The 22,723-nt window shown below is 37.4% G+C and overlaps 4 protein-coding genes across 4 annotated transcripts; 3 read left to right on the forward strand and 1 right to left on the reverse strand.

Moving 5' to 3' along the window:
• The first annotated feature begins 10 nt into the window (after window positions 1-10).
• Window positions 11-3,430, forward strand: LOC111803340 (probable protein S-acyltransferase 1). Its single transcript, XM_023687696.1, has 5 exons — window positions 11-479; window positions 1,496-1,675; window positions 1,764-2,069; window positions 2,311-2,532; window positions 2,632-3,430. The coding sequence occupies exons 1-5, from the start codon at window positions 375-377 to the stop codon at window positions 3,052-3,054; spliced, it is 1,236 nt and encodes a 411-aa protein (XP_023543464.1). The 5' UTR covers window positions 11-374; the 3' UTR covers window positions 3,055-3,430.
• A 2,484-nt stretch (window positions 3,431-5,914) lies between these two features.
• Window positions 5,915-9,055, forward strand: LOC111803339 (magnesium-protoporphyrin IX monomethyl ester [oxidative] cyclase, chloroplastic). The gene is made up of 5 exons (XM_023687694.1): window positions 5,915-6,478; window positions 6,773-6,837; window positions 7,274-7,601; window positions 8,424-8,522; window positions 8,649-9,055. Exons 1-5 carry the CDS (start codon window positions 5,993-5,995, stop codon window positions 8,910-8,912), a joined length of 1,242 nt encoding a protein of 413 aa, XP_023543462.1. The 5' UTR covers window positions 5,915-5,992; the 3' UTR covers window positions 8,913-9,055.
• A 1,985-nt stretch (window positions 9,056-11,040) lies between these two features.
• Window positions 11,041-14,933, forward strand: LOC111803355 (proteasome subunit alpha type-3). The gene is made up of 10 exons (XM_023687717.1): window positions 11,041-11,274; window positions 11,386-11,425; window positions 11,552-11,635; window positions 11,917-11,990; window positions 12,647-12,733; window positions 12,819-12,903; window positions 13,060-13,106; window positions 13,992-14,057; window positions 14,148-14,238; window positions 14,669-14,933. The coding sequence occupies exons 1-10, from the start codon at window positions 11,171-11,173 to the stop codon at window positions 14,738-14,740; spliced, it is 750 nt and encodes a 249-aa protein (XP_023543485.1). The 5' UTR covers window positions 11,041-11,170; the 3' UTR covers window positions 14,741-14,933.
• A 1,396-nt stretch (window positions 14,934-16,329) lies between these two features.
• LOC111803326 lies at window positions 16,330-20,517 on the reverse strand. The gene is made up of 2 exons (XM_023687673.1): window positions 20,276-20,517; window positions 16,330-18,887 (listed from the first exon to the last, which is right to left on the reverse strand). Exons 1-2 carry the CDS (start codon window positions 20,280-20,282, stop codon window positions 16,801-16,803), a joined length of 2,094 nt encoding a protein of 697 aa, XP_023543441.1. The 5' UTR covers window positions 20,283-20,517; the 3' UTR covers window positions 16,330-16,800.
• Between the last annotated feature and the right edge of the window lie 2,206 nt (window positions 20,518-22,723).

The raw sequence follows: 22,723 nt of genomic DNA on the forward strand, positions 1-22,723 counted from the left end.
AAAAAAAAAAAAAAAAAAAAAAAAAAAAAAAAAAAAAAACAGAGCTAGGGAGAGAGGAGTCGAGAGGGGGAATTTTGTTTTTGTGTTTTTGTGTTTTTGATTTTTCCTCTTTCTTTCTTATTTTTTTTGTTAGAACGATCTGGGTTTCGCAATTTTCTGGGTTTGATTCATTCTGAACCATCGCCGTTTGGAAATTGAAAACCCACATCGTTCTTTCACAGATTTGAAGAGGAAAATTGAAAGCATTTGGAAATTTTTTGTTTGTTTGTTTGTTTGTTTGTTTGATTTATTTTGGGTGTCCGTGTGAATCATTACCACGAACACCCTAAGATTTTGTGTTTTCCCCTCAGACAAACGAAATTTCCATTAGAAAAATGAACACAGAACCGAGCTGGGATGGCTCTCCCTCTAATGCCATTCATATTGCTCCTCATAAACCAGCTCAAAGGAGGCTCTACCATGTCTGGAAAGGAAACAATGTAAATTTCTCTACTCTTTTAATTCAAATGTTTGAATTATTCTCATATTATATCTAAGTTATCTGTTATCACGATGAGATCTCCCTTGATAATCACGACATATTCTAGATTATCTGTTTACTTTTAGTTAGCTACCTGGTTTCTGGGTGAGATTAATCAATAGATTCAGTAAAATTGTTCCTTAATTTGTTATTAGAATTGTGTTTTTTGTAGATCATGATTTCCTCGATGTTCTTGATATATTATCAATTCATGAGATTCAACTATCTTTAATGATTTGTTCACTGTAATTATATTGGCTGTGGTTCATAGATGCATTCATTCTCTCTGCCCTGTTTCTTCTTAATTCTTTTATAAGCTATTTGATCTTTTTTAGTTTTTGAATCTAAGGGTCTCCCTTGGTTATAATGAGATATCCACAATTCTATGGATTCAATTGTTTGAACCTTAATGTTGTGTTAGTGTGAGATCCCACATCGGTTGAAGAGGAAAACGAAACACCCTTTATAAGGATGTCGAGACCTCTCCCTAGGAGATGCGTTTTAAAAACCTTGAGGGGAAGCCCGTGAAGGACAAGAGGACAATATCTGCTAGCGTGGGCTTGGAACGTTACAATTAGTGTATTCATTAAGGAATTTCCCTTGATAATCATGATATATCCTGACATAGTTTGAACCTTAATTCTGTGTTAGTGTGAGATCCCACATCGGTTGAGGAGGAGAACGAAACACCTTTTATAAGGATGTCGAGACCTCTCCCTAGGAGACGCGTTTTAAAAACCTTGAGGGGAAGCCTGAGAGGGACAAGAGGACAATATCTGCTAGCGTGGGCTTGGACCGTTACCATTAGTGTATTCATTAAGGAATTTCCCTTGATAATCATGATATATCCTGGCATAGTTTGTTATAAATTTCTTTAATTTTGGTAGTTTTCAATGTTATTGGAAGAAGTTATGATGGTGAATGTAATAGAATGGATTCTTCATGTACTGATGCATCATGTTCTTTGTCTGCTAGAAATTCTTATGTGGTGGGAGATTAGTTTTCGGGCAAGACGGAGCGTCTCTCTTTTTAACATCATTTTTAATCGGTGGTCCTGCAATAATATTCTGCATAAGAATGCTAGTAGCAGTCCATAGCGATCGTCGAACGTTTCATTTCCCTGCACTGATTGGAGGAATGGTTCTTACATCTTTGGTGTGTGAAAGGCTGAATTCTCCTTGTGTAGTTTAAGCTTTTGCAACAACTGATGAACCAAACCTGATCAATAAGTTTGTTTGTGCAGGATTTCATTTTTCTGTTCTTGACTTCTGGTAGAGATCCGGGGATCATTCCGAGAAACTCGATACCACCTGACTCAGATGAAGCAGACATGACCACCCCTTCTATGGAATGGGTCAATCACAAGAAGCCTAATCTGAAAATACCCCGAATCAAGGATATAACGATCAACGGATACTCGGTGAAAGTGAAGTTTTGTGATACTTGCCTTCTGTACCGTCCTCCTCGGGCGTCTCATTGCTCTATTTGCAACAATTGTGTTCAGAAGTTTGATCACCATTGTCCTTGGGTAGGTCAGTGTATTGGGCTGGTAAGTCATCGACCCTTCTCTGATGAAAAGATTCACTGCATGGTTCAAAATTTACATGTTCTTTCAAAATTTGATATCAACATATGTTGTTTGCAATAATTTGTAGTAGCAGTTCACTTTTGTTCAAGAAATGTTGATTGAAACTCGATTATTTGGCTGTTGATTCTGATATGATTCTGTAATATCTCTGATTGATTTCTTGTGTTGAATTAACCATTGCTTTATTTTCATTTCGATGCAGCGAAATTATCGATTTTTCATAATGTTTATATCGACATCTACCACTTTGTGTATATACGTGTTTACACTTTCATGTATTACCATTGTTCGACAAAGTGGGAGCATGTGGACTGTCATTTCAAACGATATCTTGTCCGTTGTCCTTGTCGTATACTGCTTTGTATCTGTCTGGTTCGTCGGGGGGCTAACGGTTTTCCATATTTATCTGATGTGTACCAATCAGGTAGAGCTTTATATTTTTACTGTTTTCTCGCATTTGAATATGTGACCATGAAAGCAAGCTTGGGTGCTGACTGATTTCTCGACCGTTAATCTTTTGCAGACGACGTATGAAAATTTTCGATATCGCTACGATAAGAAGATCAACCCTTTTACCAAAGGGCTAGTGGAAAATCTGAAGGATGTTTTCTGGACTAAGATCCCTCCTTCAATGATCGATTTCCGAGCATGGGTAGCAGAAGGCGACGATGTGAGTTTACAATACAGTGCTTCCTCAACGGGTCGAGGCTTCATCGTCTCGAAGGATAAATTTGACTTAGAAATGGACATGATGTTTCACAAGGATGCTAGCATGAAACTTCCTAGTATGTTGCAAAATTTGGATTACGCCGAAATCGATGATGATTTGAAGAAAAAGGACGTTGTAGACCAAAACAATGCATACGCGTTCCCTCCTTCTATGGAAGAAGGACGGGACGTACAAAATTCGACGTTAATCGAAATGAACGATACGAGAACTCAATAGCGGTTAATTCGATCTCATCATCACCAGCAAGATTCCTGAAGATAAAAAGGTATTGCTTCTTGCTTTTGCTGCAAAGTTGGACGTGTCACGATTATCAGGTCGATGAAGCAAGATCATATTTGTTCGGGGCGTGCCGAGTCTAAATATTCAGTAGGATAGCGTATCCACTGGCATCAGCGGAGACGGGATTGAGCATTGATGTCATCTTGTTTTCAATAGGGATCAACTCTAAAAAGAGATTTGGGAGTGTATTTCATGAGGAAATGATTGTAAGTATTGTGTAGAATCAAACTCCATTTTCCTCTCCATTTCTATGTTCACCTAAATCTTGTTTACAAATAGTTAATGTTTCAACAAATTATTATCTTTGGTCTCACTTTCTCATGGAAATAAACATTTGAGACTTCATCGTAAAACATTGTTATCGACTTACATAAAGTAAAAACGTCCTATACTAAATTGGATATGTAGTACTTTCTTACACACGATTCACACGTGCGAGCATGAGTCCCTATGCAGTTTGCACCCCCTTGAACCCATCATAGTCGGGCTAGTTATCTATAGCCGAACGTCTAGAGGTCAGCAAATTCCCGAGTGTCATGCCTCGTGAGTCCCTAAGCAGTTTGCACCCCCTGAACCCATCGTAGTCCCTGAACCCATCATAGTCGGGTTAGTTGTCTATAATCGAACGTCTGAAGGTCAGCAAATTCTTGAGGGTCATGCCTCAGAGTCCTTAAGCAGTTTGCATCCCCCTTGAATCCATCATAGTCGGGCTAGTTGTCTATAGCCGAACGTCTGGAGGTCAGCAAATTCCCGAGTGTCATGCCTCGTGAGTCCCTAAGCAGTTTGCACCCCCCCTGTACCCATCATAGTCAGGCTAGTTGTCTATAGTCGAACGTTTGGAGGTCAGCAAATTCTCGAGTGTCATGAGAGACATGATCATCATCATCATCATCATAATGTATGTGTCCGTACTCATCATCATAAATGGGGAAATAACATGATGTATATGAACATACAATATGCATGAGTCTCTATAGTGTTCATCTTTAAATCATTCTTACTACAAAGCTCTATACATCATTCACATATTACCCTAGGTAACATGTATGCATTGATCTTCATACGTTCATCATCATTAACATCAATTACAGTTATGTCTTAGAAAACTCGTCGTCATAATGCATCATGACATTTAATATATGCACATCATCTTAATATGGAATATCATCATATTAAGTCATCTCATCATCATACATCTTACATCATCATGTTATCATGCATATAACATAATCACATTATCATATAACGTCATCACATCACCACATCATCATATCATCATATAACATGATCACGTCATCATATAACATAAAGCATAAATGATATGTGCAATGGCCACTAGGCACGTGTTGTCATACATAAGGCAAGTCTTCCGACCGAGTCAATAGTAAGACCACTTACTTGGTTGGCCTAGGCGCTTCATTAAAATCAACAGATACCTTAGTCATTTTCATTTGAAACTATAGCTCCCCATTCATAGTACAACTATTGCTAAATCTAAATATCATCGATACATCGATTAACATTCACATTCCATGCAAGGTAAATCATAATATAACAAAACAACATCATTTATTATCTTTCTTAAGGCATACCTAACTATGACGAGCCATCAGTGGTGGGACCATGGAACATGTCAAGCCTACCTCGTAGGCTAGTCGATAAAATCTATACCTAATGCTCCGATACCAGCTATAACAACCCAAGCCATCTGCTAGTAGATATTGTCCTCTTTGGGCTTTCCATTTCGGGCTTCTCCTCAAGGTTTTAAAATGTGTTTGCTAGGGAGAGGTTTTCACACCCTTATAAAGAATATTTCGTTCTTTTCTCCAGCTAATGTAGGATCTCATAGTCCACCTCCCTTTGGGGCCCAATGTCCTCGCTGACCACTGCTCCATGTCCACGCTCCGAAAATTCATCCCCTTTAGGACCCAGCGTCTTCATCTGCACTCGTTCCTCCCTCCAATCGATATGAGGATCTCACAAAATAGGTAGGGGCGTTCGAAAAATACGATCAACTCAATCCAACCGTTTAGTTCGGTTATGAATTTATTTAGGTTAGATTGAGTTCAAATAAATGAAAAACTTTATAGATTAGTTTGGTTTCTAAGTTCTTGTAGTACGACTATATTAGGTTGAATTGAACCAACTCGAATTTATTTTAAAATATACATTTTTGCCTACGATACAATTATATATACATATATTTATTTTATTTTTATTTATTGTTTCATATATATATATATATATATTTTTATTTTATTCTCCGACAATACTTTAAAATAATTTTTAACTATTCGGAAGGTAATTTTTCAAAATAGTTACAAATTACAATTAAATGTGTGAAGTAAATAGATGTTTTGCAAACAAATTTTTTATTTTTATTAAAAATAAAAATTGAAAAAATGACCGAAACTCGGGTAAAAACATTTTAAATATTTTTTTATTTTGGGAATAAATTACAAATTTTGCGAGTATTTTTATTAAATGAATTAAAAGTGTAATTAAAGGTGATTTAGATAATAGAAATGGGCCCAAATCTTAGGCCCAGTAAATTAGAATCACACGTGTACGAAACAACGACCACACGCTTCCAAAAAAATAATAATAATAAATAAAATTATAAGAAAAAAGAAAAAAGAAATAGTAACCACAAATTATTGTGCTTACTTGGCATTATCAAATGCCATCGAGTAATCCGATAAACCAATAATCACATGCCACGTGTCAATTTAGAAAAATCTTCTATTTGATTGGATGAATTACATTACATTACTATCCTCATATTTATATATCTTTGCTTCTCTTCTGCTTTTCACTCCTCTGTGTTTCCCACATCCGCCATTGCAGCCCCTCCGAAGAAGCTTCATCGTCATCCATGGCTGCCGCTGCCGCTGCCGAGATGGCTCTCGTGAAGCCAATGTCGAAGTTTTGCAGCAGAACTCCCGAATTTGGAAGCCCTAGAGCGAGAGCAATTCCATTCTCTTACTCCAGATTCACCGTCATTAAAATGTCTGCAACTTCCTCTCAATCGCCTCCCAAGCCCTCCAAGAACGCCAACAAGGCTGCGATTAAGGAGACGCTACTGACGCCTAGGTTCTACACCACTGACTTTGATGAGATGGAGACTCTCTTCAATACCGAAATCAACAAGAACTTGAACCAAGCTGAGTTCGAGGCTCTGCTTCAGGAGTTCAAGACTGATTATAACCAGACGCATTTTGTGAGGAACAAGGAGTTCAAGGAAGCCGCTGATAAAATGCAAGGCGATCTCAGACAGATCTTTGTGGAGTTTCTTGAGAGATCTTGTACTGCTGAGTTCTCTGGATTTCTTCTCTACAAGGAGCTGGGAAGGAGGCTTAAGGTATTGCTTATGAACTTCAGAATGAATTGTTTCTGTGATTTTGAAGTTGATTGTGAGTACTGTGGATAATTTTTTGAAAATCTTGTTTATAGCTGTACTGTATGTCATTTGAATCTATAATTTCTCCTCTGTTCTATCGCTCTATTACACTGCTGAATGGCTTCTGAGCTTCCAAATCATGAACTAATCTTTCACTTTGAAATCACATTTTATCTCTTATAATTACTTCGAGCAATATGGATGGAGAATAATCTTTTTCTATCTCACATTGCCAATTGTTTTGATGTGTTCCAGAAAACCAATCCAGTGGTGGCTGAGATTTTCTCTCTGATGTCCAGGGATGAAGCCAGGCATGCTGGGTATGTACTCATTTTCAAGCCTCAGAAGCATTACATGAGCTTTCTTTATCAATTAAAGGACGCTACTAAATGTTATATGATACTTGAATCTTCATATTTATTCTCGAACCTTTAGTTTTAGTCCTTCAAACATTCTAATGTGCTTGTTTTGAATATTTTCATCTGTTCTTAGGAAATATTTGAATCCATTGCCGAATTCTTGAAACAAAAACAAGTTTTCGCTTGAATTTTGAACAAGTCTCTAAAATATAGATATCAAAACAAAGAACCTCTGCATGTATTTATTTATACCCTTAAATTTCAAAAACAAAGGATCAAAATGATTATGAATGCAAATGATTTTGATGGAAAGCTTTAGAGATTTAGAATAACAAACAAAAATGTCTTGAAATTTTTGTGTCATATATTTGTGATACTCATGTTCCATTAATTACAGGTTTTTGAACAAGGGTCTATCTGATTTCAACTTGGCATTGGACTTAGGATTCCTGACAAAGGCTAGAAAATACACATTTTTCAAGCCCAAGTTCATCTTCTATGCTACATACTTGTCTGAGAAAATTGGATACTGGAGATACATAACCATATACAGACATCTCAAGGCCAACCCTGAGTTCCAATGCTATCCCATTTTTAAGTACTTTGAGAACTGGTGCCAGGACGAGAACAGGCACGGCGATTTCTTCTCTGCATTGCTCAAGGCACAGCCTCAGTTCCTCAATGACTGGAAGGCTAAGCTGTGGTCTCGGTTCTTCTGTTTATCGGTAAATGGCGGTTAATCTCTACTGAATTTGAGTAGTATTATACACTTTTAACAACAAAAATGGAAAGATAATGTTTTTGTTTTTGGTAATCTGTTTTCCAGTACCATGCTTACTAATACTTTTATAACTTTTATAACGGCTCAAGCCCACTGCGAGTATAGATATTGTCCTCTTTAGATTTTCTTTTTTGGACTTCCCCTCGAAAATTTTAAAACATGTCTGCTAGAGGGAGTAGTTTCCACACTGATATAAAGAATGCTTCATTTTCCTCCTCAATTGATGTGGGATCTCACAATCCACCCCCCTTCGAGGCTCAACGTCCTCGGTGGCACTCATTCCCTTCTCCAATCGATGTGGGACCTACCAATCTTCTCCCTTCGGGGTCCAGCGTTCTTGCTGGCACACCGCCTCATGTCCACCCCCTTCGGAGCTCAGCCTCCTTGCTGACACATCTTCTAATGTCTGGCTTTGATGTCATTTGTCATCTTCTAATGTCTGGCTTTGATACCATTTGTAACGCCCCAAGCTTACCGCTAGCAGATATTATTCTGTTTGGGTTTTCCCTTTTGGGCTTTCCCTCAAGGTTTTTAAAACCCTTATCAAGAATGCTTCGTTCTCCTCCATATCGATGTGGGATCTCACAACTTATCTTCGTTCTTAGTCCAATTTTGAAAATGTTTTTGGGATCATAGTCAAAGTTTTTCAAAAAACAGTTAACTGAGATCCCAACAGTGTTTTTAGGAAGTAAAATCGTTATCAAGTATGGATCTTGTGGGCTGAACTTGACCTGAATGTTCGTCTCAATGAGATGTTTTTTTGTAGGTGTACGTGACAATGTATCTCAATGATTGCCAAAGAACAGCATTCTATGAAGGAATTGGCCTCAACACCAAAGAATTTGACATGCATGTTATCATTGAGGTAAGTTTGACAGCTACATGTATTTCATCCATAGCCCATGTTCATCCAAGTGATAGTTTACTACAATGAACTGAACTGTTCAATGACAAAACATTCAACCAATTCATTTTGCTTCTACTAATGCAGACTAACCGAACAACGGCGAGAATCTTCCCGGCCGTACCGGACGTCGAGAACCCCGAATTCAAGAGGAAACTGGACAGGATGGTCGAGATCAATGAGAAGCTGATTGCTGTAGGAGAAAGCAATGAGATTCCTTTGGTGAAGAACTTGAAGAGGATACCGCTTGCTGCAGCATTGGTATCTGAGATATTGGCTGCATATTTGATGCCTCCAATTGAGTCTGGATCGGTTGATTTTGCAGAATTTGAGCCTCAACTTGTGTACTAAAGTTTTGTTCATAGCTCACCTCCTCCACTCTCATCTTTTTAGTATGCTCAGTTTCTTCAAATAGTGTAATTTGCTGTCATGTAATGTTTGTAAAAATATGATTACAAACACTTAGTAATGAATTGATCTTAGTTAAATGAGCCTCTCCGCCTCCCACCGCTTCACAATAGCTCCTCCTATCTCGAATGAGAAATGAGTCTTTTTCCCTCCACGAGAAGAAATCGATTCCTCAAGTTTTTTTGTTTGAGCACGAAGCTCCAACTCTTTTGTCGTTGACAAAGATCAGGATCCTCAATCTCCAATGTTCTTTCAAAATTCAAGAATCTCCTCTGTGTCAAAATTCTCATTTATTTTGGTCATTAAATTTCATATAGTTTATGACGTTAATATTCTTATTTATTTTAGTTATTAATTCTCATTTAGTTCATAACTATTTTGATTAATATTCTCATTTATTTGGTTCATGCACGAGAATTAGCATTGTTATGCCTCTATAAAGGCTTGTCTAACCGTGTGTTTGAGACGTGGAGTCATAAGGAGTCATGTAGAGTCATGTGAAGTCATTGTTATTTTGTATTTGATCTGAGGTAATTGGGAGGAACTTTCGTCGAGAGGTTTTGTAGTGTGAGATATACATTTGTAAACACTTTGGTTATAGTGATTGTCTATCACCCGTAGACGTAGGGAGTCATAAGGAGTCATGTGAAGTCATTGTTATTTTGTATTTGATCTGAGGTAATTGGGAGGAACTTTCGTCGAGAGGTTTTGTAGTGTGAGATATACATTTGTAAACACTTTGGTTATAGTGATTGTCTATCACCCGTAGACGTAGGGAGTCATAAGGAGTCATGTGAAGTCATTGTTATTTTGTATTTGATCTGAGGTAATTGGGAGGAACTTTCGTCGAGAGGTTTTGTAGTGTGAGATATACATTTGTAAACACTTTGGTTATAGTGATTGTCTATCACCCGTAGACGTAGGGAAATTTCTTCTCTCCAAATCACGTAAATCTTGGTGTCTCTTTGTTTAATTTCAGTTTGCAGGTGTGTGAGTGTGATCGATTTTGCTTCCGTCTACTTTCATTACAACAATTGGGCATCAGAACGTTTTGGTTGTAGCATTCCGCTACAACCATTGATATCATGATATTTTGGTTGTGATATTTGAGTACAACAAATGACACCAAAGCATTGAAGGTTGTAGTATATAGGACACAACAACAATTAATATCCTAACATTTAAAATCAAAAGAATTTGAGTGACACTAAAAAAAACTATTAAAATATATTATATTAAATAACACCGTTACTGGTAAGCTATTAAAAGTGTACCTGGTTTGAGTTGGGTGGGGTTAAGCTATTTTTTTGACCCAACCTAAAAGTTCTGGTTGGTTGAATTGGTAACCCAACCCAACCCAAAATTTTTTATAATCCAACACGAAAGTAGAGAGTTAGGTTGGGTTGTCAATTTTTTTTAGTTTTAATTATCTACCATTTATAATTATGATGATATCATCCAGATATATTAGAAGTTCACAAATAACAACAAATCAATCCATAATTATTAAAAAAAAATTCAATAAAAAATATTGTAACAGAGTATTAACCTGGAACATTTTCATAAAACTAAAACAACCAAATACCGATATTTCTTAAAAATATAAGGATATCATGAAATTAAATAAACAATAAAAATGATTAGTTTAAAAGGATGATATATAACAAAAATAAAATAATTAGTTTAAAGGTAGGATACATAACCAGAATTGGTAAACCCAATAATACCACCTCGCAAACCAAAGAATATGAAAGAATTTTTAATATATTTTATATATTTTTATTTGAATATGGTCAACCCAAAGTTTTCTCCCAGAACCCAAAACCGAATCGATTCAGTTCGGGTTTAGAAAAAAATGAATCCAACCAAACCCAATCCTTATAGCTCGGGTTGGGTTGGTCAGGGTATAAGCTCTAATTTAATTTAATTAATTAATTTATTTTTTTTTTTTGTTGAGAAATAGGCACAAAACTTGTAATTTAATTTAATTTATTTATTAAAAAAGAAAAAAGAAAAGAAAAGGACTAAAATGGTATTTCACTTACCAGGAAAGGAAAAGGCGAAAGCAAGAGATTTTCTTGAGAAGAAAGAAATTGAAGCGCAGAAAAGCACACAGAGCTCTTCTTCGTCTTCTTCATAATCTCTGCTCCTCAAATTAGCAATCGAAACTCGCTTTCCACTACTCCAAAGAACCACAAGCAATGAGTAGCATTGGAACTGGTTATGATCTTTCCGTCACCACATTCTCCCCCGATGGCCGCGTTTTCCAGATCGAGTACGCCGCTAAGGCCGTCGACAACAGCGGGTATTCCTATTCTTCTCTTCCTTTCTTCCTAATTATTACTATATAGATTTACCTGTGGCAGGGATTTGCTATTTCATTTTTGTGTGAACTGTTTTTCGAATTCGTTTTCAGGACTGTTATTGGAATCAAATGCAAAGACGGAGTCGTTATGGTAATATTTTTCTCGCTTTTTGAGTGTGCTTCCTCTTTTGTTTTGTGGATGGGACCATAGGAGTTCTCTAGGTTTGAGATAGAGTGTTTCTCACATGTGAATCTGATGCGGTTGTTTTTTATTCAGGGCGTGGAAAAGCTAATTACCTCTAAGATGATGCTTCCTGGTTCTAATAGAAGAATTCACGCTGTTCATCGTCATTCTGGCATGGTATTATTATCCCTTATATTTTCTCGATCACTGCTTTGGATTCAAGTATCCTGTAATAAGGGTTTAGATGTTTTAAGCTTTTATTCTGTAATGGTCGTAGACTAACTGATTAAGGAAATATGCCTTGACTGGGCAGAGACTTGGATATGAATAATGGAATAAAAAAGTTAATTTGCTTGGATTTTCTCACATTCAAGTGTTAGTAGTTTAACATATAGCAAAAAATGAACTGGTAACATTTACTGTCTTTTTTATTGATGTTTTTTGCTATTCGATGGCAGGCGGTGGCAGGATTAGCAGCAGATGGAAGACAAATAGTTGCTCGAGCCAAGTCGGAAGCAACCAATTACGAAAGGTTGCACCTTGAGACTCTTCTATTTTAGACAGTCCCCTAATCCTAATGCACACCTCCTAGTTTATTAGTAGTGAAATTGGTTAATTGTAGGAATACATATTGCAGATGAATGTTTGGTGACTATGCTTTGAGTAATTCAATTTTCTCTTATGTTCTAATTTGATTTCTGAGTCTGATTTGTAAATATATTGAAACAGATGCTTAATAACGAATTAGCAGTATCAGTATGATGTGTTAGCATCAGTATGATTTTAACAGTAAACCATCTCTTGGAAAACAAAGTGATGATGATAGCACCATTGAACAGTAAACCATCTCTTGGAAAACAAAGTGATGATGATAGCACCATTGAACAGTAAACCATCTCTTGGAAAACAAAGTAATGATGTGAATGAATTGTGTTCTTTAGAAAGGACATGCCTTCATGAACTTCTAGGTCTTCATACGTGTATGTCGATACTATGATATACTATACTGACAGGAGAAAATAATGGTGTGAAAAGCATGTTAAAAGTGAAGGCATGCAGGCCATGTGATCATGAGGAAGAAGTTATCAGTTAATTTTATGCTTTATCTGAGGTTATTCGAGATGTATTGCTGATTTTGCATTATCCTATTGAATGCTTATCTTGTTTTGTTATGGACTCTTTATGCAGTATTTATGGTGAACCAATTCCTGTTAAGGAATTAGCTGATCGTGTTGCCAGTTATGTGCATCTCTGTACACTTTACTGGTGGCTCAGGTTTGTCATGATTTCAGTAATACCCATAGCAATTTGAAATTGCTTCTTTCTTTCTCCTTATATCGAATTGAAATTAATGTTGCAGACCTTTTGGATGTGGCGTAATTCTTGGAGGCTATGACAGAGATGGACCACAATTGTACATGGTTGAACCATCCGGTGTTTCCTATGTGAGTTTATCATGTATTGACATGTTGTAGATTTGTGATACACAGTTTGAATTTAATGCTGTTTTGTTTATATCGCTTGCAAACTACTTGTGTACATCTTATGGCTGCTCTATGAACTGACATATTTCTTTTCTTCTTTTTTTGGTATTTTTCTAGAGGTACTATGGTGCTGCAATTGGGAAGGGTAGGCAAGCTGCAAAAACGTAAGATAAAAGATTTACTTGTTGTGATACTTCTTGTGGGTGATTGCCAAGAGACCACTCCGTTGCTTTCTAATTGAATCTACTTTAATTGAATTTGATGAGAATGAGTTTTCAAAAACATGGATGCATGACTACTACTATCAGTATAAATCATCATGTAGGCAGTAGCCTATAATAAAGACTTCAGAGAAGTGGCATAATCAGCGTATAGTTACCTAAAGATGTTTATGTGGGAGATCCATGTCTAGATTTTTATGATTGATACGTAGCTGATCATCATCTTAGGAAAGTTGTTTCTTATAAAATAATAATAATTATTATAATGATCTTTGGAAAAGAGATTTGTATGAGGGATTTTGTTCTTGCTACATTGCGAATTATTGACTAATTTATGGCACTGTGATTTTATTCTATGAACTTAACTCTTAATTTAATATTTCCATCTTTGTCTCAGCATTGTTGAAGCATTTTTTATTTTTTATGCATCATATAACTAATCAATGTCCAAGAAGAAGGCTGTGGGGGTATCTTAAGAGGAGATAGACTATGTTTGGAAGTCATGTCCAAAGCACACTCCACTCATAATCGTGTTTGGAATTAATTCACTAGTGTTTTTAATATTCTTGTGTTCCGATTAAAAATGTGTTTTTAGAAAAATTCAAATGCACAAAATAAGTATTTATCATGAAGTACTTTTTACTTTAAGTGTTTATAGTTAAAGCACTTTTGTTGAAGAAGGTGAACTGCAAATTCACCTTCATTTATAATTGCAAACCACCTTTGAATCTGTACATCGTTCTAACACCACAACAGCACATTGTATGTTATCTCATATCTGTGAAAATTTAAGTAGTATTCCTGATGTTACAAGCAATACAATGACAGGGAAATTGAGAAGTTGAAACTCTCTGAATTGACATGTCGGCAAGGTGTTATTGAAGTAGCCAAGATGTGAGTAACTTCTGAGTAGTTGGGCTTTGAATTTGTTGGGACATCTGCTTGATTAGAATATAAACTTTGTGTTACTCTTTTGACGAGCAGTATTTATGGAGTACATGATGAGGCAAAGGACAAGGACTTCGAGTTGGAAATGAGTTGGATCTGTGATGAATCAAACCGCCAACATCAGAAGGTACTATTAATGTTATCTCAATTGAATGAAATTGCAATTTTTATTTTCAAAATTCATCACCAGTTAGGCGTAGCTGAATGTTGGTGGTATATAAATTCGATTGTGGAGAGCTGCATCTAAACTCGAAACCAAATACCTTTAACTTAGTCTGCTTTGGGATGGGACCTTCTGTAAGTTCGTGAGAAAAAAAAATATGGTTCTTGAATTTTTCAGTGGTGCAAAAATATTAGGATGGCATAGTTGTATACTACTGTTAATATTGAATCACATTACTCTTTCGTTTCGTTATTATTTATTTAGTGGTTCGACGTAGTTCAGAGCGATAGAATAGTAGTATAAACCGTCTCCGTACTATAGTAGTAGCTCCCCGAGTTCGTATCGTCCCGTGTGAGGGTAGTTTAGTTTAATCACATGGTTTTACCACTTTCAGGTTCCAGAGGATCTTCTAGAGGAAGCAAAGGCAGCTGCTAAAGCTGCCCTGGAAGAGATGGATGCTGATTAAGGAAGTTGAAAACTTCATAGGTGTGTTCTTACTGTGCTGCTGCTATTGCTTTATTTAGTTTAAAGGGTCTGATTTGAGCATGTCGTTAGAATTTTCGAAGGATTCAGGAAGTGATGAAACTTAATGTGATTTTCATACTGCTTTGTTGTACTGTTCTTAATCAAATTGAGGCCTTTTTTCCCCCTCTTCTGAAGCCAGTTTGAAGATCTCTAACTTTTTATACCATCAAAAGCCGTGGATGATTTTCAAATGCAGCAAATTTATTATACCGTGAATTTAGGTTTAAAATTTTGAAGTTGAGAATTTATTTGGGATGTAAATTTGTTGATCAGCTACATAAATTCAAGCTTTAAAAACTTTTCTATTCTATAAGACCTATAACACCTTGTTTCAGAGGAGAGTCAACCATAGATTGGTCTTTTCGGGTAGCAGCTTCACACGACACTTAGGAAGCTGAGCAGTTGTTAGAAAGATTAGTTAATGGGTCACCTGGTAATTGTTGAGATTTCGGATTCTACTTAGAAAGCTATGTCTTGAGAACGTCTTCCTTCTAACTAAGGCAATTGGTCTCTCACATTGGATATAGATAGGCCGACATTGCCAATGGAAGTTAAGGGCGTAAACGACCTTCTTGGTGTTGGCATTAGAAGAAGCAAGCTGATAGTGGAGTTAGTGGCATTCCTTTTAGGATAAGAAAGTGACCTCGTGGGCAATTTCAATGTTACCAGCTTCACTTAAATTAAAAATCAATCATTTTCACATGTTTTAGAATTAACTTCATAGCATAAAGGTTGTTTTCACCAATGAACATAAAGGTTGTTTTCACTAATGAACGAGGGACTGTTCTTGTTTTTCTTCTATGAATTAAATTTTTAATTTTATATCTAAACTTAAATAATTATAAAAATTTTAAAACCACCAAACTCATGAATTTAATTGTCTTGAGTGGCCTTCTTAAAAGATAATGGCAAGAACAGATTAAAACTCTAGCGTGGGTTCATGAATGCAAACCCAAACTCTCTATTGAGCCTCTTGGAGTGTTTGAGCCTCTTGGAGTGTTTGCTGTGTGACTAAGCAAAGCGGCACATTCCAACCCGTTAGTCTAAAGATATTTCATATCATTATCGAGTCTCTTCGAGTGCTTGCTGTGTGACTAAGTGAAATAGCACATTCCAACTCGTCAATCTAAAGATTCTTCATCATCTTATCTAAAGTGCAGGCTTGAACTTCTAGCATAGTAGTAAGGTAAACATTTCTGTTCTTTCTTCTTCTTCTTTTCTTTCTAACCGTAAAGGATATTAGTATATTAGGATAGGTTTCGAAGTTAGAGGTGAAAACATCTTGACCATCGAAATCAAATAAGAGCAGACATAAATATGAATTTCGTCTAATAGAACTAAACTTATGCATTTGAATTAAATTGGTAATTAAACCTAGATTTTATTAATTGCACCAAAAATAAAAATATACAAACATAGAGAGGAAGTAGAATGAGACGCCCAAAGAAGCCTGAAAATATTACACTCTTCATCAACATATAAGCTTCGAACTCTCCCCTTTTTCTCAGTTCTGACTAATGAAAGGACACATTTTACCCAAATCATCATATAAATACACTTTAATCAACTTAACCACAAACAAACCCCAAATCACAGCCTAAAACTCACACATATACAAATGTACCCTTCACTCCAAATTCAACACTAAATTCTATTTACCTAGCTTGGTCACGATGTTCTAAAGCGGTGTCGACTACCGTCACTGCAGCTGTCTCGGCATCGACCGACAGTAACGGTCACGGAGGTTATGACTAGTTCAATCTTGTTAGGTATGACTATATATTGTGACCATGCCTAGATGTGAATCCATTCAACACACTTGAAAGAAGATATACCAGGCTCGAAGACAACGAAAGATGTCAAGCTGATCGAAACGTTCCCTCTTACCTTACCGGCAGCATCCAGTCTTCTTCACCCAAAAATGTACTTACGGTTGAGAAAAGATGACGTCGGTGAAAAGAGTAGCAGCGATTTTATAAACATATAGCTAACAGAAGAGACCTAGCCTGACGTATCGATTTCCTTCCCCGGATCTTCGTCGTGTATATTTCTCTTCAACCTTCTTAACCAGATGTCGTAGTCCATAGGATATGGTGTTCCACATAGACTATCGACATAGTCGGCAAATGCTTTCAGTACTGTCGACATGTCGCCGAGCTTCTGCTGAATCGACCTCCTTGACCAAGAGGTCTCTCTCCATAGTAGTGCACCCTCAACAGAATCCAGATCAGGAAAAGCATCACCAGAGGCATAATAGAGCATATAAACTAGGCTCTCTGCATCTGAGGCAGAGCAGAGTTTCCCCTCTTGGAGTGCAAAAGTCGACGAGAAGTGAAGATTCAAAGCAGGACGGTCCCTGTCTTCGAGAATCGCATGTCCCCAGCCAATAAGAACAAAGTAAGGCTGTCTCACACCAGATCTCACACAAATCACGTTCTCCGGCCTGATGTCACCGTGTCGAATTCCAGCTGAAGCAGCTGCTGAGAGTGCAGACAAGCAGTCATGGCAGCATCTTAATGCTTCTTCAGAACTAAATCTACCACCATTTACCATGTCAGCTACGGTTTCACCAACAGGGCTGGTCACAAGAATGGGCGTGCCACACCAAGGGTGGTCACAGTTGCCACCCGAGCTCGGTCTATGACATTGACCGGGATGGATGATCCTCCCAGATGCACATAACTGAGGTAGGTACTTGCTAGATAGACCTTTCTGTTTCATTACAGTTAGCACCCTGGTCTGCCTCTGCACTTGATACCACAAGTTCATATCTTCCCATGCTTCTAGCTGGGAAATTCGAGATCCAACGTAAAGAAACAGACTTTTTCCAGGTTCTTCGACCGGAGAAGCAATATAAAATTGAAGCTCGCCCCAAGTCAGGAGTTCATTAATCTGATAGCCTTTTTGCGAGTTTGAATCTTCCAACCACAGCACCGATCCTACTTTCAACTTTACGATCTCTTCGGACTTAACTTTGATCGAATCTTCCTGAACTTCAAGAATTTCAGGGGAAACGCTTTTCTTCTGGAACCTAAACAAACCATTTCCATTCACTCTGACATCTCCCAACTCCCTCTCTACTCGTCTAGTTTGCAAACGAGAACTATGATCGGCAGCTAGATCTTCAATCGAGTGCTTGGGAACTCCGGCAAATTGCATAATACAATGGAAGGTAGCAAAAAGTATTTGCAATGCCCCAATATCACCCCAGTTAGCATTTCCAAGCTCGTTCCAGATCCTATCAATTGAAGAAACCGATATTGTAGCATATCGTTTTATCCATTCAGCAGCACATTCATACACATTATTCAGATCAAACTCCAACCTACTTAAATCTCCTTCAACTTTAATAACTCCTCCATACCACGAATTGAAAAGAAAAACAAAGACAGAGTTCAAACCCGGTGAATAGTTCGATTTGCTCAAGCTTCTTGACAATAGCATGCGGACAGCATAAAAAAGAGCCTCACCTAAAACAGACGGAGAAGGATAGCTCTCATGATCCATGGCATGATTTCCAATATCCGGACTCAGTACAGCAAGTGTAAGAATTTGGTCCCACTTCCCATGGGGATGTCGAGCGTTCTTCAGCAGAACGCCAGCGGCTGAAAGACCTTCAAGCTTTCCAGTAGCAATTGCCTTCTCAGCTTGGTAAAATTTTAAATTATTCCTGTATAAGCAACCAACAGTAAAAGGCATGGGCTGATCTTGACTCCAAAATGCCTCCCACAAACCTTTCACACTTGCATGAAGAAAATCCTCAACAGCAAGATAAGAAGTTGCTTCCACGCCATCAGAGGCAGAAGCATATAAAGTACTTGGCATTCGAATCAGCTGCTGAAACGAAATCCCCTCTAGTGCATAGTCAAACTTCTGTAAATCAATCAACTCAAAAGGAACGTCGAAAACCGACTTTTTGGTTCTGGAACTCTCTGATACTTCTTCAAACCAATCTTCAAGTTTCGCCGTGAAGAGTTCACTGTCCGAAAATCTGTTAAAAAACTCTTTCCGATTTCTAGACTTGCTTCCAGACGATACACTAGACCTTTTTGTCCCAGAACCCACTGATTCCTGGTCTGGTGATACGCCTGTCAGAGGATATTGATCAATTAGCCTCAAGCTGATCAGAAAACCTTTTTATGGCCTAAGAATTAGCTACTACAATGGCGCACTCCAAAGAAATCGCACTCGGTACCTAAACTTCACCCTCATTCCGTAAAAGATGACTACGGTTCTTAGAATCACTCTTCAAATAATCAAAATTGGGCTTCTAAAAAAACAAATAAATAAACAAAATTCTTACTATTTGGCAAAAATAGTAGTTGTTGGTTCTAACAGACACAATTTCAAATACTTAACAAAAAAGATGAAACTTCAGCATGAACAAGAAAGATGATTGAAACTAATAGGCTTATATTTCATTTAATTGCTCCAATGAAAAATCATTACACAAATACCTTATGACTTCCCCATGATGATCCCACCTAGAAATCTACTTATTTGTACAGTTACTTCTCCATATAAACGCTCCATGACACTATTTTGTCGGAGATTCCAAATGATCACTTGTCAATATGTAATCCAAAATTGTATTTCATAAGTTTCATGCCTCTCATAGCTCGCCCGCTCATTATTTGAATCTTAAAAAAAAGAACTTCTCTGTGAAACAATCGGGAAACAGTAAAGATTAGATCAAATGAGAAAGGAAATTATTCCAAACATCATTCTCTTCGGTCGTCTTTGGCCTTGCTACGAAATGGACGAGGGCTGGTCCTGCCTAAGGTATACATAGGTATACATTGGATAGTGGCTTACAGAACAGATCCCCGGATGGATAAAAGGACCCAACCATAATTTCTATCAGGATCCCAGCAACAGAGGTGAGAATACCCGTAAATACACACATCCCACACAATTTTATAGCTGTGGAAATGGTTACTCAGATTCCAACGAGCACTGAAAATTGCCCTTTAACACACTGGCTTCAGCCATTGTTACTCAACTCAAGTTTCAAAACGCAACTTGTTTCAGTTTCAAGAGGCTGTTTGCAATAGGGAAGAAAAGTTTCGATTTCCATATAAAAAGTAACCAACAGATAAATTTCTCAGCAGTTAATTTCATTTTCAATCATTTGAACAATAATCATAACACCACAATTATGAATCAAAGCTCAATGAGACTTCAAAATTGAAATTGCCAACAAAAACAACCAAACCCAAAAACCCAAAAACCCTAAACCATCCACCACAAAGAAAACCCGCGATTTTCATCTCAATTCTCTGCAAAATCCAAGATACGCTGTTCGTCAACTCAACAGAAAACTTACATTAAGAGAAAGAGATGAGTCAAAAACAGAGACACAAAAAACCTAATACTCCTCACTCACCGCACGATAACCTAACCAAAATAAAATCCAGAAAACTAGAGAGAGAATTTCGGAGCTAGAGAGAGAGAGAGAGAGAGAGAGAAATCTAACCTTCCATTGAAGAAATGTGAAGTTGGGAGTCCAAGATCACTGACCAATTTCAAAATGAAATTCAAAATCCAAGCGCCGATTGATTCAGTCGGTGTCTCCGGGTGCGATCCCGGCGAAATTCACTCTGCTAATTTTCTATTTCGTCCTCACTTCTCGGCCTCCATCGTACGAACACGAATTTCCATTTCCAATTTCTCTTCGATTTCTCTCTCTCTTTCTCTCTGTCTGTAAAAAGCAAAAGCCGGCGTGTGGTGTCAACTAGTGGAGAAGATCGAAGGATCCGATCGGTTTTTGAAACCCGACCCGACCCGACACGACCCGACCGGCTCATATGTGGCTTTTGTTTGTTGGGGCTTACGACAAGTAGTTTTTCTTTTCACTTTCTTAGTTGTTGGGTTTTGCTTTTAAGTGTGTTGTCGTCTTACGTTTGGTCATATGTTCTTGCCTTTTGGTTGGGGAAATTCTTGTGTCATTAATTAAAAAATAATAATTTCACCCTTTTTCTTTTGTTATAATAACTCGATTTTCGGTGGTTTTGATTGAGAAGTCGATTAGTGGGAGTAGAGCAATTATTTAAAGAGACCGACACAAAAAGACAAGACTGATAATTTTAAATTGTTGGATGTATGAGAGAACGGTAAAATATCTCGACTTTGTATCAATTCATTAATAAAGAGATTCTTATTTTTTAATCTACTTATCAAAAGACAATATCATTGTAGCAGGTTTGCTGAATATTTATTCGTTGGAGCAAACATTAATGTTGTTTGGAGGTGACAATATTGGATATTGAGAGTGACAAAGTGATCGAGATCTGAAGGGAAGGACGATGGAAAGAGACACCGGAGGGCGGTCGGGAAGAGAGAGAAAATGGAAGAAGAGTTGTGCGCAATTGGGTGAAGAAGACGAAGTTTCATGTCGGATCCGATTCGAAAATTACCAAACAGTCTCGACCTAGCAACCCATCTGCAAGGCTCGACCCAACCACACTAAAGCAACCCACGAGGCCCTCTATACACGACCACCTGACACACACAAACCATCTGTAGACCCGTGCGCCCGTGAGAGTGTCCCGACTCAACTCACAACTCGCGCACTCTAGCCCCTACATGTGCGTGATGCATGGCAACTCCTTGGCTTGGTTCGGCTCCCGCTATAGCTTGGCAGCTCCACGGCTCAAATTCAGCTCGGGTCTTAAATTTAGACATCATTTCCTACATTTTGGACCCTTGTGAAGCTGATTTTGACATTATGTAAGGAAATTAAGGTTCGTATGAACCGTTTTTCTTAATTTTAAATTAAATTAAGTTAGGAATTCAACTTTTACTAAGGCTATCCAACAAATATTCAAATAGGTGAAGTCTCGACATAAGTGAGAAAGAACTCGAAGGACAAAGGAAAACTAACTTGGAAAGAGAACGTCGGCTAAGGCCATCCAAATAAGTGACCCTACTATTGGCTTGGTTGGAAGACTTATCTTATGTATGACGACACGTGCCCAGTGGCCCTTGCACGTGTCATGTATGTTGATATGATATTATGATGTGCTATGATGATGCTATGATGTTATGATGATGTGATTTGATATGATAATATGATATGTGCGATGATGCTATGATGTTATAATGATGTGATATACTATGATGCTATGATAAGTTAGGATGATGATACATTATGATATGATGACATGAGATGTATAGTGATGATATGATATGGTATGATGATATTTCATGTTACGATGATGTGCATGTATGAGATGCCATGTTGCATAATGATGAAAAGTTTTCTGATACACAATCCTTAAGTGATGTTATAAATGATGAATGTATGAAAGCTTATGCATGCACATAAAGTAATATGTGAAAGATGTGTGGGGTTGTGTGACATAAATGATTTAAGATGAAAAGTATAGGGATCTCATGCATATTGTATGTTCATTTACATCGAAATACTTTCCCTTTTATGATAAATATGAACACGTACACTATGATAATGATGATGATGATCATATCTTGCATGATATTCAAGGATTTGGTGTACCTCAAGACGTCTGGCTACAGTCAACTAGCTCGACCATGTAAGTCCAGGTGGTGTGCGAAACCGCCTGGTGAGCACACGCTTGCACGTGTGGGTTTTGTGTACGGGCTACACATACAATTTGTCTAGACTGGAGACCACCTCTAGGATGGTTTTAAATGATAAGTCCTGGTCATAATTGCATGTGTTTGCCCTCCCTAACTCCAACAATGGGCCCATTGGCTGAGTATTCCTTAAAATACTCAAATCATGTGTTAATTTATATTTTAGATAAAAGTAAGACACTCATTGACAGCGATACCAGGATTAAAGACCATGACACATGCATGGAGTAGTATTTAATTTCGTAGATTTTAGATTAGTATAGGACATTGCTATTTTTATATTTACTTCGGTTTATTTTAAAATTTT

The sequence above is a fragment of the Cucurbita pepo genome, chromosome LG10 (genome assembly GCF_002806865.2).
Source record: "Cucurbita pepo subsp. pepo cultivar mu-cu-16 chromosome LG10, ASM280686v2, whole genome shotgun sequence".
Taxonomy (NCBI): Eukaryota; Viridiplantae; Streptophyta; class Magnoliopsida; order Cucurbitales; family Cucurbitaceae; genus Cucurbita; species Cucurbita pepo.

Coding starts and splice junctions, on each gene's coding strand:
- LOC111803355 (XM_023687717.1), top strand. CDS start 11,171: ATGAGTAGCATTGGAACTGGTTATGATCTTTCCGTCACCACATTCTCC. Junction 12,904..13,059: donor AACCATCCGGTGTTTCCTAT/GTGAGTTTATCA, acceptor GTATTTTTCTAG/AGGTACTATGGTGCTGCAAT. Junction 13,107..13,991: donor GGTAGGCAAGCTGCAAAAAC/GTAAGATAAAAG, acceptor ATACAATGACAG/GGAAATTGAGAAGTTGAAAC.
- LOC111803340 (XM_023687696.1), top strand. CDS start 375: ATGAACACAGAACCGAGCTGGGATGGCTCTCCCTCTAATGCCATTCAT. Junction 480..1,495: donor ATGTCTGGAAAGGAAACAAT/GTAAATTTCTCT, acceptor TTTGTCTGCTAG/AAATTCTTATGTGGTGGGAG. Junction 2,070..2,310: donor TAGGTCAGTGTATTGGGCTG/GTAAGTCATCGA, acceptor ATTTCGATGCAG/CGAAATTATCGATTTTTCAT.
- LOC111803339 (XM_023687694.1), top strand. CDS start 5,993: ATGGCTGCCGCTGCCGCTGCCGAGATGGCTCTCGTGAAGCCAATGTCG. Junction 6,479..6,772: donor AGCTGGGAAGGAGGCTTAAG/GTATTGCTTATG, acceptor GATGTGTTCCAG/AAAACCAATCCAGTGGTGGC. Junction 7,602..8,423: donor CTCGGTTCTTCTGTTTATCG/GTAAATGGCGGT, acceptor GTTTTTTTGTAG/GTGTACGTGACAATGTATCT.